Here is an 18859-nt window from a genome sequence, read left to right as displayed (position 1 = left end):
AAGCTTGGCGTGAACCTTGTTCCCATAGCGGTACCCTTGGTCTGTATGTAGAACTCATCGCCGAATCCAAAAGTAGTTGTGTGTTAGGATAAAATTTATGCTTTCAATGATGAAGTCTATTTGTTTTTCTTCCATTTCTGGGTCCAAAGTGAGGTAGTGTCTGGTGCTCTCTAAACCCTGTTCATGATCTATGATGGAATATAAAGATGTCACATCACAAGTAACTAACCAATAGTCTTCATTCCATTTCATGCTTTTTAGTCAGTTGAGAATGTCTGTTGTGTCTCGGAGGTATGCTCTTTGCGCCTTTAGATATGGTTGTAGGTAGGTATCAAAATATTGTGAGAGGTTGGTGTTGAGTGAGTTAATTCCGGATATGATGGGCCTGCTTGGTGGTTGTGTCTGGTCTTTATGAATTTTGAGTAAGTAGTAAAATACAGGAATTACCGAATATTTTATATTAATTAATTCATGTTCTTGTTTCGTGAGTATTCTTTCAAGAAGTCCCTTTTTAAGTAATCTCTGAAGTTCTGACTAAAAATTTTTGGTGGGGTCCTGTTTCAGCTTACTATATGTGTTTTCATCGCTAAGTATTCTTAACACTTCTTTAAGGTAGTCAGCTTTGTCTAGTAGGACTATTCCACCCCATTTGTCTGCCGGTTTGATAATGATGTTTTTGTTCCTTTGTATATGGTTCTCCATGTTGTAACTGGGGTAGAATTGATAGGTGGGTTTATAATTGGTGTGTTTGTATATGTCGTTACTTGTTGGTTTGTGTTGGGGGCATGGGTGTCTTAGCAAATAATTATTTGAGGTCCATGTATGTGTCAAACTTGTCCATCTTGGCTGTTGGTGCGAATTTTAGTTAGAGATGACCGGTTCGGATTCTGCGGAATCCGAACCGCTCAGAACAGTAGGGATCCGAGTCCACCTGAGCTGAGGCTCGAGTGTTCCCGCCATCGCTGATCCCCACTGCGAGCCAGACGTCTGCGTCCTGACATGGGATCTTGCAAGAGTGCTGAACTCTCGCGAGAGGCGAGAGTTCGCCTCTACATAAGGTGCCGAGTCCCATGACTCGGCGCCATTTGTACTGCACGCTCCGATAGTGAGCTACTCTGCAACTGGGTTGAGGGGGCACCGAGTGGCTAGATCACTAGCGCTGATCACTGAGTGGCTGTATAAGGGGACACACGCTGATGCTGCGTTATACTCTGCTAAGTGGCTGCGCTGGCAAAAGTGACTGTGTATGTAAGGGGGCACACTGCATGCTGATGTATGCTGCACTATACTCTGCTGATTAAGTGCTGTGTCCAGAGACTCACAAGTGGCGGTGACTGTGTAAAGGGGGCACACTGACTGCAAGAAGTGGCTGTGTGTAAAAAAAAAATTGCCCTCTGTGTATAAAAAATGCAAGCACTGTCACCTTGTTGGCCATAGCCCTCTGTGTATAACAAATACAAGAACCTTGACTTTAAGGGCCATAGCTCACTGTGTATAACAAATACAAGCACAATGACTTTGTTGGCCATAGCCCTCTGTGTATAACAAATGCAAGCACCGTGACTTTGTGGGCCATTGCCCTTTGTGTATAACAAATACAAGCACCGTGACTGTGGGCCATAGCCCTCTATGTATAAAAAATACAAGCACCGTGACTGTGGGCCATAGCCCTCTGTGTATAAAAAATACAAGCACCTTTACTTTGTGGGCCATAGCCCACTGTGTATAACACATACAAGCACAATGACTTTGTTGGCCATAGCATTCTGTGTATAACAAATACAAGCTCCGTAACTTTGTGGGCCATAGCCCTGTGTATAACAAATACAAGCACCGTGACTGTGGGCCATAGCCCTCTGTGTATAAAAAACACAAGCACCGTGACTTTGTGGGCCATAGCCCTCTGAGTATAACAAATACAAGCACCGTGCCTTTGTGGGCCATAGCCCTCTGTGTATAACAAATAAAAGCACCGTGACTGTGGGTCATAGCCCACTGTGTATAACAAATACAAGCACCGTGACTTTGTTGGCCATAGCCCTCTGTGCATAAAAAAATACAAGCACCATGACTTTGTGGGCCATAGCCCTCTGTGTATAACAAATACAAGCACCGTGACTGTGGGCCATAGCCCTCTGTGTATAACAAATACAAGCACCGTGACTTTGTGGGCCATAGCCCTCTGTGTATAACAAATACAAGCACCGTGACTGTGGGCCATAGCCCTCTGTGTATAACAAATACAAGCACCGTGACTTTGTGGGCCATAGCCCTCTGTGTATAACAAATACAAGCAATGTGACTTGTGGGCCATAGCCCTCTGTGTATAACAAATACAAGCACCGTGACTTTGTGGGCCATAGCCCTCTGTGTATAACAAATACAAGCACCGTGACTTTTCAGGCCATAGCCAGAGCCGTAACTAGACATTTTGGTGCCCTGTGCCAGAAAGAGCATTGGCCCCCCCTCATTTTTCAAAGGGACATAATGCACCCAGAAAAGGGCCATGGCTTCATAGGGAAGAGCCAGGGAAGAGATAGGAGATGCTTTGGATGAAATAAGAGGAAGCTACAAGCAAGAATGATAATATACAGAAATTTGACAGGCCCAAACAGCGCCCCCTGACCTGTGGTGCCATGTGCAATGGCACTGGCCGCACTACCCTAGCTACGGCCCTGGCCATAGCCCTCTGTGTATAATAAATACAAGCACCGTGACTTTGTGGGCCATAGCCCTCTGTGTATAATACAAGCACCGTGACTGTGGGTCATAGCCTTCTGTGTATAACAAATACAAGCCCCATGACTTTGTGGACTCTAGCCCACTGTGTATAACAAATACAAGCAATGTGACTTGTGGGCCATTAGCCCTCTGTGTATAACAAATACAAGCACCTTGACTTTGTTGGCCATAGCCCTCTGTGTATAACAAATACAAGCACAATGACTTTGTTGGCCATAGCCCTCTGTGTATAACAAATACAAGCACCGTGACTTTGTGGGCCATAGCCCTCTGTGTATAACAAATACAAGCACCGTGACTGTGGGCCATAGCCCTCTGTGTATAACAAATACAAGCACCGTGACTGTGGGCCATAGCCCTCTGTGTATAACAAATACAAGCACCATGACTTTGTGGGCCATAGCCCTCTGTGTATAACAAATACAAGCAATGTGACTTGTGGGCCATAGCCCTCTGTGTATAACAAATACAAGCACCGTGACTTTGTGGGCCATAGCCCTCTGTGTATAACAAATACAAGCACCGTGACTTTTCAGGCCATAGCCAGAGCCGTAACTAGACATTTTGGTGCCCTGTGCCAGAAAGAGCATTGGCCCCCCCTCATTTTTCAAAGGGACATAATGCACCCAGAAAAGGGCCATGGCTTCATAGGGAAGAGCCAGGGAAGAGATAGGAGATGCTTTGGATGAAATAAGAGGAAGCTACAAGCAAGAATGATAATATACAGAAATTTGACAGGCCCAAACAGCGCCCCCTGACCTGTGGTGCCATGTGCAATGGCACCGGCCGCACTACCCTAGCTACGGCCCTGGCCATAGCCCTCTGTGTATAATAAATATAAGCACCGTGACTTTGTGGGCCATAGCCCTCTGTGTATAATACAAGCACCGTGACTGTGGGTCATAGCCTTCTGTGTATAACAAATACAAGCCCCATGACTTTGTGGACTCTAGCCCACTGTGTATAACAAATACAAGCAATGTGACTTGTGGGCCATTAGCCCTCTGTGTATAACAAATACAAGCACCTTGACTTTGTTGGCCATAGCCCTCTGTGTATAACAAATACAAGCACAATGACTTTGTTGGCCATAGCCCTCTGTGTATAACAAATACAAGCACCGTGACTTTGTGGGCCATAGCCCTCTGTGTATAACAAATACAAGCACCGTGACTTTGTGGGCCATAGCCCTCTGTGTATAACAAATACAAGCACCGTGACTTTGTGGACCATAACCCTCTGTGTATAACATATACAAGCACCGTGACTGTCGGCTATAGCCCTCTGTGTATAACAAATACAAGCACCCGTGACTTTGTGAGCCATAGCCCTCTGTGTATAACAAATACAAGCAAAGTGACTTGTGGGCCATATCCCTCTGTGTATAACAAATACAAGCACCGTGACTTTGTGGCCCATAGCCCTCTGTGTATAACAAATACAAGCACCTTGACTTTGTGGGCCATAGCCCACTGTGTATAACACATACAAGCACAATGACTTTGTTGGCCATAGCATTCTGTGTATAACAAATACAAGCTCCGTAACTTTGTGGGCCATAGCCCTGTGTATAACAAATACAAGCACCGTGACTGTGGGCCATAGCCCTCTGTGTATAAAAAACACAAGCACCGTGACTTTGTGGGCCATAGCCCTCTGAGTATAACAAATACAAGCACCGTGCCTTTGTGGGCCATAGCCCTCTGTGTATAACAAATAAAAGCACCGTGACTGTGGGTCATAGCCCACTGTGTATAACAAATACAAGCACCGTGACTTTGTTGGCCATAGCCCTCTGTGCATAAAAAAATACAAGCACCATGACTTTGTGGGCCATAGCCCTCTGTGTATAACAAATACAAGCACCGTGACTGTGGGCCATAGCCCTCTGTGTATAACAAATACAAGCACCGTGACTTTGTGGGCCATAGCCCTCTGTGTATAACAAATACAAGCACCGTGACTGTGGGCCATAGCCCTCTGTGTATAACAAATACAAGCACCGTGACTTTGTGGGCCATAGCCCTCTGTGTATAACAAATACAAGCAATGTGACTTGTGGGCCATAGCCCTCTGTGTATAACAAATACAAGCACCGTGACTTTGTGGGCCATAGCCCTCTGTGTATAACAAATACAAGCACCGTGACTTTTCAGGCCATAGCCAGAGCCGTAACTAGACATTTTGGTGCCCTGTGCCAGAAAGAGCATTGGCCCCCCCTCATTTTTCAAAGGGACATAATGCACCCAGAAAAGGGCCATGGCTTCATAGGGAAGAGCCAGGGAAGAGATAGGAGATGCTTTGGATGAAATAAGAGGAAGCTACAAGCAAGAATGATAATATACAGAAATTTGACAGGCCCAAACAGCGCCCCCTGACCTGTGGTGCCATGTGCAATGGCACCGGCCGCACTACCCTAGCTACGGCCCTCGCCATAGCCCTCTGTGTATAATAAATACAAGCACCGTGACTTTGTGGGCCATAGCCCTCTGTGTATGATACAAGCACCGTGACTGTGGGTCATAGCCTTCTGTGTATAACAAATACAAGCCCCATGACTTTGTGGACTCTAGCCCACTGTGTATAACAAATACAAGCAATGTGACTTGTGGGCCATTAGCCCTCTGTGTATAACAAATACAAGCACCTTGACTTTGTTGGCCATAGCCCTCTGTGTATAACAAATACAAGCACAATGACTTTGTTGGCCATAGCCCTCTGTGTATAACAAATACAAGCACCGTGACTTTGTGGGCCATAGCCCTCTGTGTATAACAAATATAAGCACCGTGACTTTGTGGGCCATAGCCCTCTGTGTATAACAAATACAAGCACCGTGACTTTGTGGACCATAACCCTCTGTGTATAACATATACAAGCACCGTGACTGTCGGCTATAGCCCTCTGTGTATAACAAATACAAGCACCCGTGACTTTGTGAGCCATAGCCCTCTGTGTATAACAAATACAAGCAAAGTGACTTGTGGGCCATATCCCTCTGTGTATAACAAATACAAGCACCGTGACTTTGTGGGCCATAGCCCTCTGTGTATAACAAATACAAGCACCTTGACTTTGTGGGCCATAGCCCACTGTGTATAACACATACAAGCACAATGACTTTGTTGGCCATAGCATTCTGTGTATAACAAATACAAGCTCCGTAACTTTGTGGGCCATAGCCCTGTGTATAACAAATTCAAGCACCGTGACTGTGGGCCATAGCCCTCTGTGTATAAAAAATACAAGCACCGTGTCTTTGTGGGCCATAGCCCTCTGTGTATAACAAATACAAGCACCGTGCCTTTGTGGGCCATAGCCCTCTGTGTATAACAAATATAAGCACCGTGACTTTGTGGGCCATAGCCCTCTGTGTATAACAAATACAAGCAATGTGACTTGTGGGCCATAGCCTTCTGTGTATAACAAATACAAGCACCGTGACTTTGTGGGCCATAGCCCTCTGTGTATAAAAAATACAAGCACCATGACTTTTCAGGCCATAGCCAGAGCCGTAACTAGACATTTTGGTGCCCTGTGCCAGAAAGAGCATTGGCCCCCCCTCATTTTTCAAAGGGACATAATGCACCCAGAAAAGGGCCATGGCTTCATAGGGAAGAGCCAGGGAAGAGATAGGAGATGCTTTGGATGAAATAAGAGGAAGCTACAAGCAAGAATGATAATATACAGAAATTTGACAGGCCCAAACAGCGCCCCCTGACCTGTGGTGCCATGTGCAATGGCACTGGCCGCACTACCCTAGCTACGGCCCTGGCCATAGCCCTCTGTGTATAATAAATACAAGCACCGTGACTTTGTGGGCCATAGCCCTCTGTGTATAATACAAGCACCGTGACTGTGGGTCATAGCCTTCTGTGTATAACAAATACAAGCCCCATGACTTTGTGGACTCTAGCCCACTGTGTATAACAAATACAAGCAATGTGACTTGTGGGCCATTAGCCCTCTGTGTATAACAAATACAAGCACCTTGACTTTGTTGGCCATAGCCCTCTGTGTATAACAAATACAAGCACAATGACTTTGTTGGCCATAGCCCTCTGTGTATAACAAATACAAGCACCGTGACTTTGTGGGCCATAGCCCTCTGTGTATAACAAATACAAGCACCGTGACTTTGTGGGCCATAGCCCTCTGTGTATAACAAATACAAGCACCGTGACTGTGGGCCATAGCCCTCTGTGTATAACAAATACAAGCACCATGACTTTGTGGGCCATAGCCCTCTGTGTATAACAAATACAAGCAATGTGACTTGTGGGCCATAGCCCTCTGTGTATAACAAATACAAGCACCGTGACTTTGTGGGCCATAGCCCTCTGTGTATAACAAATACAAGCACCGTGACTTTTCAGGCCATAGCCAGAGCCGTAACTAGACATTTTGGTGCCCTGTGCCAGAAAGAGCATTGGCCCCCCCTCATTTTTCAAAGGGACATAATGCACCCAGAAAAGGGCCATGGCTTCATAGGGAAGAGCCAGGGAAGAGATAGGAGATGCTTTGGATGAAATAAGAGGAAGCTACAAGCAAGAATGATAATATACAGAAATTTGACAGGCCCAAACAGCGCCCCCTGACCTGTGGTGCCATGTGCAATGGCACCGGCCGCACTACCCTAGCTACGGCCCTGGCCATAGCCCTCTGTGTATAATAAATATAAGCACCGTGACTTTGTGGGCCATAGCCCTCTGTGTATAATACAAGCACCGTGACTGTGGGTCATAGCCTTCTGTGTATAACAAATACAAGCCCCATGACTTTGTGGACTCTAGCCCACTGTGTATAACAAATACAAGCAATGTGACTTGTGGGCCATTAGCCCTCTGTGTATAACAAATACAAGCACCTTGACTTTGTTGGCCATAGCCCTCTGTGTATAACAAATACAAGCACAATGACTTTGTTGGCCATAGCCCTCTGTGTATAACAAATACAAGCACCGTGACTTTGTGGGCCATAGCCCTCTGTGTATAACAAATACAAGCACCGTGACTTTGTGGGCCATAGCCCTCTGTGTATAACAAATACAAGCACCGTGACTTTGTGGACCATAACCCTCTGTGTATAACATATACAAGCACCGTGACTGTCGGCTATAGCCCTCTGTGTATAACAAATACAAGCACCCGTGACTTTGTGAGCCATAGCCCTCTGTGTATAACAAATACAAGCAAAGTGACTTGTGGGCCATATCCCTCTGTGTATAACAAATACAAGCACCGTGACTTTGTGGCCCATAGCCCTCTGTGTATAACAAATACAAGCACCTTGACTTTGTGGGCCATAGCCCACTGTGTATAACACATACAAGCACAATGACTTTGTTGGCCATAGCATTCTGTGTATAACAAATACAAGCTCCGTAACTTTGTGGGCCATAGCCCTGTGTATAACAAATTCAAGCACCGTGACTGTGGGCCATAGCCCTCTGTGTATAAAAAATACAAGCACCGTGTCTTTGTGGGCCATAGCCCTCTGTGTATAACAAATACAAGCACCGTGCCTTTGTGGGCCATAGCCCTCTGTGTATAACAAATAAAAGCACCGTGACTGTGGGTCATAGCCCTCTGTGTATAACAAATACAAGCACCGTGACTTTGTGGGCCATAGCCCTCTGTGTATAACAAATACAAGCACCGTGACTGTGGGCCATAGCCCTCTGTGTATAACAAATATAAGCACCGTGACTTTGTGGGCCATAGCCCTCTGTGTATAACAAATACAAGCAATGTGACTTGTGGGCCATAGCCTTCTGTGTATAACAAATACAAGCACCGTGACTTTGTGGGCCATAGCCCTCTGTGTATAAAAAATACAAGCACCGTGACTTTTTTGGCCATAGCCAGAGCCGTAACTAGACATTTTGGTGCCCTGTGCCAGAAAGAGCATTGGCCCCCCCTCATTTTTCAAAGGGACATAATGCACCCAGAAAAGGGCCATGGCTTCATAGGGAAGAGCCAGGGAAGAGATAGGAGATGCTTTGGATGAAATAAGAGGAAGCTACAAGCAAGAATGATAATATACAGAAATTTGACAGGCCCAAACAGCGCCCCCTGACCTGTGGTGCCATGTGCAATGGCACCAGCCGCACTACCCTAGCTACGGCCCTGGCCATAGCCCTCTGTGTATAATAAATACAAGCACCGTGACTGTGGGCCATAGCCCTCTGTGTATAACAAATACAAGCACCGTGACTTTGTGGGCCATAGCCCTCTGTGTATAATACAAGCACCGTGACTGTGGGTCATAGCCCTCTGTGTATAACAAATACAAGCACCATGACTTTGTGGACTCTAGCCCACTGTGTATAACAAATACAAGCAATGTGACTTGTGGGCCATTAGCCCTCTGTGTATAACAAATACAAGCACCTTGACTTTGTTGGCCATAGCCCTCTGTGTATAACAAATACAAGCACAATGACTTTGTTGGCCATAGCCCTCTGTGTATAACAAATACAAGCACCGTGACTTTGTGGGCCATAGCCCTCTGTGTATAACAAATACAAGCACCGTGACTGTGGGCCATAGCCCTCTGTATATAAAAAATACAAGCACCGTAACTTTGTGGGCCATATACAAGCAATAAACATCGACAGCTCGCCCCCTTTGGAAAGAGACACGCTACGACCAGCACTGTCGGTCGTAGCGGGTCTCACACATGCGCACGAGGGCGCCGGCTCCCTCGTGCGCATGCACTCTGGCAAAACATTGAGGCGGCCATGTGGTCGTAGACCGTAAGGCCGCCTCTGAATAAGGTCCTCCGTGTGCAGGGGGGTGGGCGCTATGACATACACTTTTTCGGGCGCCATGGTCCCAACTCTGGTAACAACTGACGCAGTGTTGGGCAGCCGACTAGGCAGCACTCTGGGTCAGTGGAGCCAGGACTGCCTAGTTCTATGCATAGGAGACTAAATAACTGCTGGCATAACTGCGTACTGCGGTAGTGGAGAGCCCACCGCTACTGGTCACACACGCGACCTCTGCTAAATATATGTAGGAGGGGCCTGCCTGTGCCTCCCACTTGGGCAAACCTAACAGCCCTTATTTGTAAAGGGGGACAGGGCTCAGAGGCAAATGCAGAATTTCTACAGAGGGGCTTTCAAATGCCTGATTTTTAGCATGTTACCACTAAGAGGGCATAATCAGCACTGAAAACCAGCTATAACAGGCATCATACGAATATACGGAATTAAATAATTCTTGCATATACAGCCAGGACAAACAGACACAGTAAGCAATTCAATGTAAAAGTAGAGCCATCCTGTCTGAGCTGAATCTTTTTATTACATATGTGGGCTCTATTACAGATCATTTGAGCAAGTTGGAGAATCTGGGGGAGGGCAGAAAAAGAAACATGTACTGCCGTGGACATAGATGTACAGATTGGTCTCTTTATGTACTGGATAGGGTATTATTCAGTATTAATAATTGATTGTATAGATGGGCTATATCAGTGCACCCCGAACAGTACATGTTTTCCAGGTCACCTTGTCGGTGCTCAACGATATTCATTACTGGCTTTCCAATTTATTTACTACTTGCTGCACCACTATATTCATTACATGTTTTCCAGATCCCCTAGTCGGTGCACCACGTTATTTATTACTGGCGGTCCAATTTATTTACTACCGGCTGCACAACCATATTCATTGCATGTTTTCCAGATCTCCTAGTAACACATTTTAAAAGATCAACAGGGACTGAAGTGTGCCAGTTAGTTAATTAGTGACATTACTAAGGGGATCCTAATTTTGTATGGTCCCTTATACTATGGGGCACAAATAGGGCAGACTGTGGAACCTGGGAGAATTTCCTGCCGCGCCTAGAGCAGGCAGCAGCAGCCCCCCCAGTATTAAGATGGCGGCCGCACTCGGGGCAAAGCCACGCCCCCTTCACCCTTCGCCACCCCAATAGCGGGTGCCCAACGGCCCGCAGGCCGCTCATTGAACCAAACCAGCGGAGCAGCCACCGCTGCCTGCCTCTGGTTAAACAAAATAGAGACGGAGCCAGTGGCAACATGCTGAGCCGCGCTCCGTCGCACAGGCGGGGCCGACGTTTCTGGCCTCGGCTCTGCTAAGGCACGCGGCCACGCCGGGCACCATGTGGAGGCAGCATCGGAGGCGGCGGATACTGCCAGTCGTCTCCGTACAGCAAAGATAAAGGACAGGACTGACAGCCGCGGCCATAGCTGCGGCCCTGCCCTACTGCTCAAGCGCTGCCTCAGGCCCTGTCCGCGATAAGAGCGGCGGCCTGCTCGGGGGGCGGGGGAGAGAAAGAGCTGGGCAGCACGGGAGCCTGTTTTAGCCCAGCAGCACACATAGCGGGCAGTGTTAACAGGAGTGATGGGGGGACATTATGAAGGGCAAGAGGGAGAGACCAGGAAGGAATCCCAGGGGTATAGAAGATTGAGGGAAAGCATGGAAGAATAAGGGAAAAGAATGAAAGTATAGGGTAAGAGAACAAAAGAATAGCTGGAGGGTAGAGGACAGGAGAAAGAGAAAAGGAAAAAAGGAGATTTATACAGGAGATTCACATCACATATTGTACTTCCCTGTCCTGGAAAAAAACTGTAACAAAGAGGCAGATTTGCATACATCACTCCATTATATACTCTTAGACCACTCCTCATGAAACATTTATTGGCTGCATAAGACCAGATACACTTAAAGTGGCAATAACCAACACGTTATTAAACTGGCAACACTCAAAACACTTGTGGTTTAATGTCCCTTAGGCTTAAATTGACAGCCTTCGGTCTTACTTAGGTTAGTATGGAGGTAGTTGTGTGGGTGGCTGTGTAATATCTCCTCACAGGTGCTGACTGACCCTCAATCAAGGTGACAAGTATTACAATGGTGAGTATACACTCCGTGTGTGTGTCCTGTCCTTGTCCCCTTCCTTACGGTATCAGCAATCCTTGCACACCCATATTTCACCCTCAGTGCACAAGTACTATTAGGTGATACCTGGGTGGCTGAGGCACCAGTGCTTGTGATGACCATTTATCCTCCCGGTGAAGGTCACCATCACATGTGACTATTCCCTTGCTTGTCACCCTAAAGGACGAAACGCGCTGAATAGTTAATTCTATTCTTTTTTTCCTTAGTGACAACGGCCAGAGATCCCTACTGATGGTCTTCAATGGCGCTCAGGAGGAGGACCCTACTAGGGACACTATGACAGTGAGCACCTGTCAGGGATCTTCTCCCCCCGAGTTCTAACATTTCAATAATAAATATTCTATTAAATACTTACATTAGAGACATAAGAAATAAAACTTATTGAAGCACCAATAGCACAATTCATGTAAGTATCACCACTGTGTAATATAATTCTCACATATATAATGGTGGACACACCCCATAATATTGAACACAGAAAAAAGAAAGAAAATTGCTCTCCAGCACACTGCAGATAAATCAAAAATACTTGAATCCTACATGATAATAGACATTCAGAGGTATTGGTTTACATACATTTGCAAATATATGAATAAGCGCTGGGCCATCGTCAAGGCTCCTCTATACCAGCGTCCCTAAAATTAAGGGGTTCACGTCCAAGAAGCAAGGCACCCCAAAAAATTCCAGCCAAGGACCACCCCCAGGGCATCACACGAAAAGGGGAAAAAAGGTGATAGTGAAGTGTTAAAGGATAGGTGTGTAAAGATAAATCAATAAGTGTTAATGAGATGTAAAAGAATTAAAATGACATAAATAATACACAAACGCATAGAAAGTGAAAAAATATTCTATGTGAATTAAGTGGTGATGCCATGAGCAATGTCCAGCCAGAACAATCCCGGGGGCCCCACTCCCAAACGCTCACCCCAAAATAATTATTGCTACATAATAGTAGCACCCACTCTGGGTCATATAATAACAAATTGATGTACTGCATAATAGCAGTACATGTATGAGCTGAGAGCTAACTTACCTTGGAGGTACCCCAAAAAACCTCCACATGGCACTATAAGGATCAGCACCTCCTTCTAATGCTGACTCCTTTCATGCCTCCAAACTGCAAGCAAAAAATATGGTAGTTGCTCAATCAGCTTAATATACTACAGGTGCTTGTAAAGGGCGGGATTTACATTGAACACAGAAAAAAGAAAATTGCCCTCCAGCACACTGCAGATAAATCAAAAATACTTGAATCCTACATGATAATAGACATTCAGAGGTATTGGTTTACATACATTTGCAAATATATGAATAAGCGCTGGGCCATCGTCAAGGCTCCTCTATGCCATGCAGCATAGGTGGCAAGTCTGACCTGTCTCAAACACAGCGACGGATACACAGAGATCTCTCATGCTGCGAAGGAGATCACAATGGCTTATTTATGCACACCCATGAAACGGCGTTTAAACGGTCAGACACACCTGTATATGCCTAGTTGCCCCCCCCGTTACCTCCCTAAATGCTGACTACCTGTCACTCACTCTGCGATTGACTCCTCTGTGCGAGCGCAGTCACAAAATAATCTATGCACATGCACAGTGCAGGTTACATGCATGTGTGATGGTAAACAATCGCTCAATCTGCATAAATATCAGCATAGCGTACATCTCTGTATAAGGCTCAGAGTTCGGGAAGTTCTTTCCAACACTGTTGCAGAAGTTCTCACAAATGTATTGAGCTTATTGGTTAGTTGTTTTTACCCTTCTGTGCAGTTTATCCCAAGCCAGCTCAATTGGGTTTAACAGCCTGATTCAGCCTTGGGAATATAGTAAGATATAGCAAGTAACTGTGCACCTTGGTAAAACCATGCTGCACTGCAGGTCGGGCAGATGTAAAATGTGCAGATAGATTTAGATTTGGGAGGGATGAGCCCAAACTGTCATCTAAGTTGCAGTGTAAAAATAAAGTTGTGCAGTATTTGTGGGCTACATTCAAAAGCTGCCAGTATTTACCACACAAAATGTATGTATTTGCACCCCTTACATTGTAACATGGTTTGTCCAGGTTCACAGTTACTTGCTATATCTTACTCTATTTCCAAAGCTGAATCAGGCCCTAAGTCTGGAGACTGTGCTGTCCATTCCATGATATGAAGCCTACCGTCTAATTCTTTTCCTCGGAAGGCAGTTCTGACATAGGGGGAGATGTACTAAGCTCTGGAAAGTGATAAATTGGAGAGTGATAAACCAGCCAGTCAGCTCCTGTCATGGTTACAGGCTGTGTTTGAAAAATGACAGTTAGGAGCTGATTGGTTAGTAGTTTATCACTCTCCAATTTATCACTTTCCAGAGCTTAGTACATCTGCCCCATAGCCTGGACATATGTTTCAGGTTAATGTTATAGGATGAACTCTTGACCAATTAGATGCAGAGCAGTGGGTATTGCATGGCACTGCAAAATGCTGAGGTCGCCCTTTTGGTTCCAGGTGACAGTAACTTCATGCAAGTTGCTGACTTCGGTTCCAGCAAAAGAGCCCCAGACGATCTCGCTTCCTACTCTGGTGTGTTTCAGCCTGAAATTTAAAAAGGTCAATGCTTTTACTACAAAACATGGAGAGCTTTGCTATTAAAAGCATTGGTCTTTTAAATATTTGGCTAAAACATGTGTGGAAGTGGTGGCTATTACAAGCCAACGCTTAGTAAATAAACCCCACATATTGATAAACCATCCTTTTGTCTACTCGATAGTGTACAAAACCCTGCATGATGAGCCAAAGATTTAAAGTTTGGATTCATCAGCCCAAAAGACCTTCTCCCAGTCTTCGGTAGTACACTGGCTGTGCATCATGGCCCAGGCAAGCCTCTTTGTCATTGCTGCAGAACAGCTGTAAGGTCTTAGCCCATTGCTTGTTCCCTGAAAAAGGTGTTTTCTTATAACTCTAACATTTACACAGTTTTGGCTAAGCTAAACTCTTTTCCATATCTTCTAACAGCTCAGGGCTTCCCTGTGTAAGGTTATTAACTGGACTTGAATTGAAAAAAAATTTCAATAAAAACTGAAAAAATGGGGGTGTTGTAAATCTTTTGACCCCTAGTGTAGATATTAAAGTAGCTTGGATATTAAAGGAGCCGGCACAATTCTGGTGAGATAGTCACTAGGTTTAAAGCTGGTATTGCCTTTAAACTAATTATCGCTTTAAATGTAAAGACTATCTCGCCGGAATCATGGCGGCTTCCACAATTCGCTTGCAATTTGGCCCTTATTTGCAACACTTCTAACATGAGATAAAGGGGCTGATTCTAAATTTGGAGCAACGTCAACTAAAACAAAGCCAGTAACTTTGCACCTGGACAAACCATGTTACAATGCAAAGGTGCAAATCCATGTATTTTATTAAACTCCCTAATGGTTGATATGTGCACTATACCTTACAGACTTAAAACGACTAAAAACTTATCTAAAAATAAACACACGGACAACAACAGTTGGATTTAAAATTAAAGGACAATTTTATTTGACATCAGATTATTAATAATCAATAATAATTAATTAAATATTGAATTTGGGCTATCGAATTAGACCATTAGATCTTGCCAATTGAAACTGATTGTGAGCTTAAAGTTAGTATGGTGGTAGACAACAAAGAACGGACACTCCCACAAAAAACAGGCAGACCAAACACATCACTCGTTAGAATTCAACTCTCCAGAAAAAGCACGCCCGGACGGGCTGTGTCATTTCCCTGTAGGACATTTTGGCCTATAATTGAACAAGGAGAGCGCACCCATCTAACTTGTATAACGACTAAAAACACACTACCGTTCTTTCCACCACAACACTCATAGCAAACAAACATGCAAAAACAAAAACATTATTTCCAGAAACAAAGAGGCTGAATCTACTGTATGCATATCAGACCGAATATACCAGCAAGGCCACACCCCCTAGGAACCCTATAGGCTAATTCTAATGTCTGACACTAACAACAACATTCTCATAGGTATACTGCTATCACAACCACGGGGTTTAACCTGGCTCAGTCAGATTGCACCTGCCTTACGCTGTCCTTCTGAATGCAGGGTAAATAATGGCTGATTTAGCATGTAGCCTACAAATGCTGGGCAGCTTTATTTTTACACTTCAAATTAGAGTTCAGATAGGACATGCCCCTCCCAAAATTAAGTATCTCTGCATATTATAAATCCGCCACACCTGCAGTACAATATGGTTTGTCCTGGTGCAAAGTGATTCCTTTTTTCTTTGCGTTGCACCCAACTCTGAAACAGCCACAGAAAGTTTTTGAGATATCTCAGGAATAAAAATACAGTAGTTTTTATTTCATAATTTCCTATCTTTTTGACACTAAGGCCCCCATTTCCAAACGAGTTTTATAATCAAAACGAGTGATAAGTTTCACTGTGTATGATAAATGGTGCTCCAGCCAATCAGCTCCCTCCCAACTGTCATTTTTCTAACAGTTGACAGTTGGGAGCTGATTGGCTGGAGCACCATTTATCATACACAGTGACATTTATCACTCATTTTGGTGATAAAACTCGTTAGTAAATGAGGCCCTAAGATTGCTCTATTATTATATTTTGCTAAATTTTAATAATTTTGTATATAATTTTACTGATATAAAATAAAAGCTGAATGTAACCTGTGGATCACACTATAGCAGCCCATTTTTATTGTTTTTTTACAAGCAGACAGGTATCACCTGACCCTGATAGGCTAAATAAGTACAGTAATTACATATGAGATTTGGGTGACACATTGGACCCCAAAGATTCCCATCACAGTGCTTGGGACAGGGCCCACCAGTAATTTATATAAACATGGTTGTATTATAGGCACTGTGGGTAACAGGCAGTGACACTGGGCCTACAGTAGCTGGTGATGTCACAAAGCTTTATGATGTCATAGAGCTGCTGGCTCAGTTGCTTACCTGCATAAGATACATTTGTGTGTTTTCACCTATTGCAGTGTGAAGGCGATTTTATTTGTGCTTAGCGGATTTTTGTTTATTTTTCTTGATTTATCTTGATATGAGATCAAGAAAGAGGAAAAGGCGACCGGATAACAACAGGTCTCCTATTAAGGAGAGTAGTAGGAGTAATAAGGAGGATATCTGTGTGGGAAGAGGAGATTCTCCCAATATCACAGAGGGAGGAGATATTGAGGTGAGAGAGGACCATCAGTGTAAGAACAACAGGAACCAGGCTAGAACATCAAAGCAGCCAGGTAAGGCCCCTAATAAGAGGCCCAAGGTAGACAGCACCATCAGCAAGAGATCAGCTGTAAAGAGACCCTTAGACAAGACCGGGGACACTGGCTGCAATAAGAAAAAGAAGGAGGAGCTGAGACATGACAGCCCAGGAGAGGGACCCAGTGCTCCCGTCATAGAGCTCACAGCTCGGAGGGGCAATAAGAGAACTCACAAAAGTGAAGCCCCAGACCATCAAAAGAAATTTAAAAAGGGAAGAGCAGGTAAAAAGCCTTTTGCTTGAAAACAGTAATAAGGGAGAGATGTATCAAATTGTCTAACGATAAAAAGCTTTAAAATTACAGAAGCTGATTGGTTGCTATAGGTTTGATACATCTCCCCTCACATGTAATGTAATAGAGAAGTAAGTGAGGTGTAGGTTAGTACTTACATGGTAAGTGTAGCTCCTGCACCTCCTGTGTGTAAGCGCTGAGTATATGGCTACAGAGCGCACAGGTCTGACATAACTCTGACCCTAATATGTGTGATGCTCAGGGAGATGCCAGATACAGGACTGTGCTGCACTTACCTATAACACCCCTGATCCCCACTACACAGCACAAGGGGTGATAAGTGTTTGATGTTCACAATACTGGTGCAAATTGTGCATATGTGCAATACGGTGACATCATGTTCTCACCTCTCACCACCATTCACGTCCTTTCCCTATCACCTAACTCTGCAACGTCTTTATACCTTGTTATTACTATTCTGCAGCACCTGTGACTGTTACATTGTCCTATCCAATGCTGGCAGCTATTCCCTATTCATTTATTTCATTTCTCTTACACCCCAACAACATATAATTAGGCAACATAACAATATTCTTACCAGATACTATATAATACAGAGTATAAATACTTTCTATGATATAATTATCTCACACCTTTAAATGAAATATTGCCAAATATCTATGTTTATATCAGTCAATAAATGTGATTTCTCTTTATGCCACAAGGTGTAAGTGGGACCCCTCCAGCCAGCCCCCCGGAAACAGCCGCTGCCTCTCATATATTGGAATGTTTGATCTACCACAGTATTATTGGAGAGGGCGGTTTCGGGAAGGTAAGTGATTAGTACATATTTGGTGACTTACCTGTAAACAATGCAGCAAATATATCTTAAGAACTTTGCTTTAATAACTATATAATATAATTAGGAATGTGCGCAGGACCATTTTTGCTGGATTTGGATTTGGTTCTAATTCGTCGTCTTGCTTTGGATTTGGATTTTTTTACAAAACTTGACAAACAAAAGCTAAAATCACATAAATTGGGCTTTTTTTTCTTCGTAGAGTATTATTAACCTAAATAACCTTGATTTCCAGTCATTTACAGTCAATTTAGACCACCTCACAGTTTAAATTATAGTTTTCACCATTATTGGCCAAAGGTTGCAGTGATCTGACTGGTTACCAAGCGACAAAGCAGTGGCGCAGACACCACAGTATAAAGCACATCAATGATAGATTGCCACACAGCAGTGGCAGAAATGAAAAGTAGTGCACCCACCCAGTGGGGTACGGCCAGCAGAATCACAGTACTTGTTTAGAAAGTGGGCTACAGCCTTAGGAGTCACAGTGCACAATCTTATTCACATTACACAGCACATAGTGCCCCTGATTCACATTACACCATAAAGTAGTGTCTCTTATTTGTTACGACACAGTAGTGCCCCTTTTACACAATGCCCACAGTAGTGACCCTTTTACACAATGCCCTCAGGAGTGCTCCTTTTACACAATGCCAACAGTAGTGACCCTTTTACACAATGCCCACAGTAGTGACCCTTATACACAAAGCCCACAGTAGTGACCCTTTTACACAATGCCCACATTAGTGACCCTTATACACAATGCCCACAATAGTGACCCTTTTACACAATGTCCACAGTAGTGACCATTTTACACAATGCCCACAGTAATGACC

At 44.4% G+C, this 18859-nt stretch overlaps 1 protein-coding gene across 1 annotated transcript in view; it reads left to right on the top strand.

Moving 5' to 3' along the window:
• Window positions 1-314: 314 nt before the first annotated feature.
• The window catches only part of LOC148543455 (protein kinase C delta type-like), a 32107-nt gene continuing 13562 nt past the window's right edge, over window positions 315-18859 (top strand). The window contains exons 1-2 of the mRNA XM_088478769.1: window positions 315-324; window positions 17890-17996. Coding sequence (XP_088334895.1) covers window positions 315-324; window positions 17890-17996 — 117 coding nt within the window. The remainder of the gene's footprint in view (window positions 325-17889; window positions 17997-18859) is intronic.

The sequence above is a fragment of the Taudactylus pleione genome, unplaced genomic scaffold (genome assembly GCF_031769625.1).
Source record: "Taudactylus pleione unplaced genomic scaffold, aTauple2 ptg000002l, whole genome shotgun sequence".
NCBI lineage: Eukaryota > Metazoa > Chordata > Amphibia > Anura > Myobatrachidae > Taudactylus > Taudactylus pleione.
The sequence above is the reverse complement of the archived record's forward strand: the minus strand, read 5'-3'. Positions and strand labels throughout refer to the sequence as shown.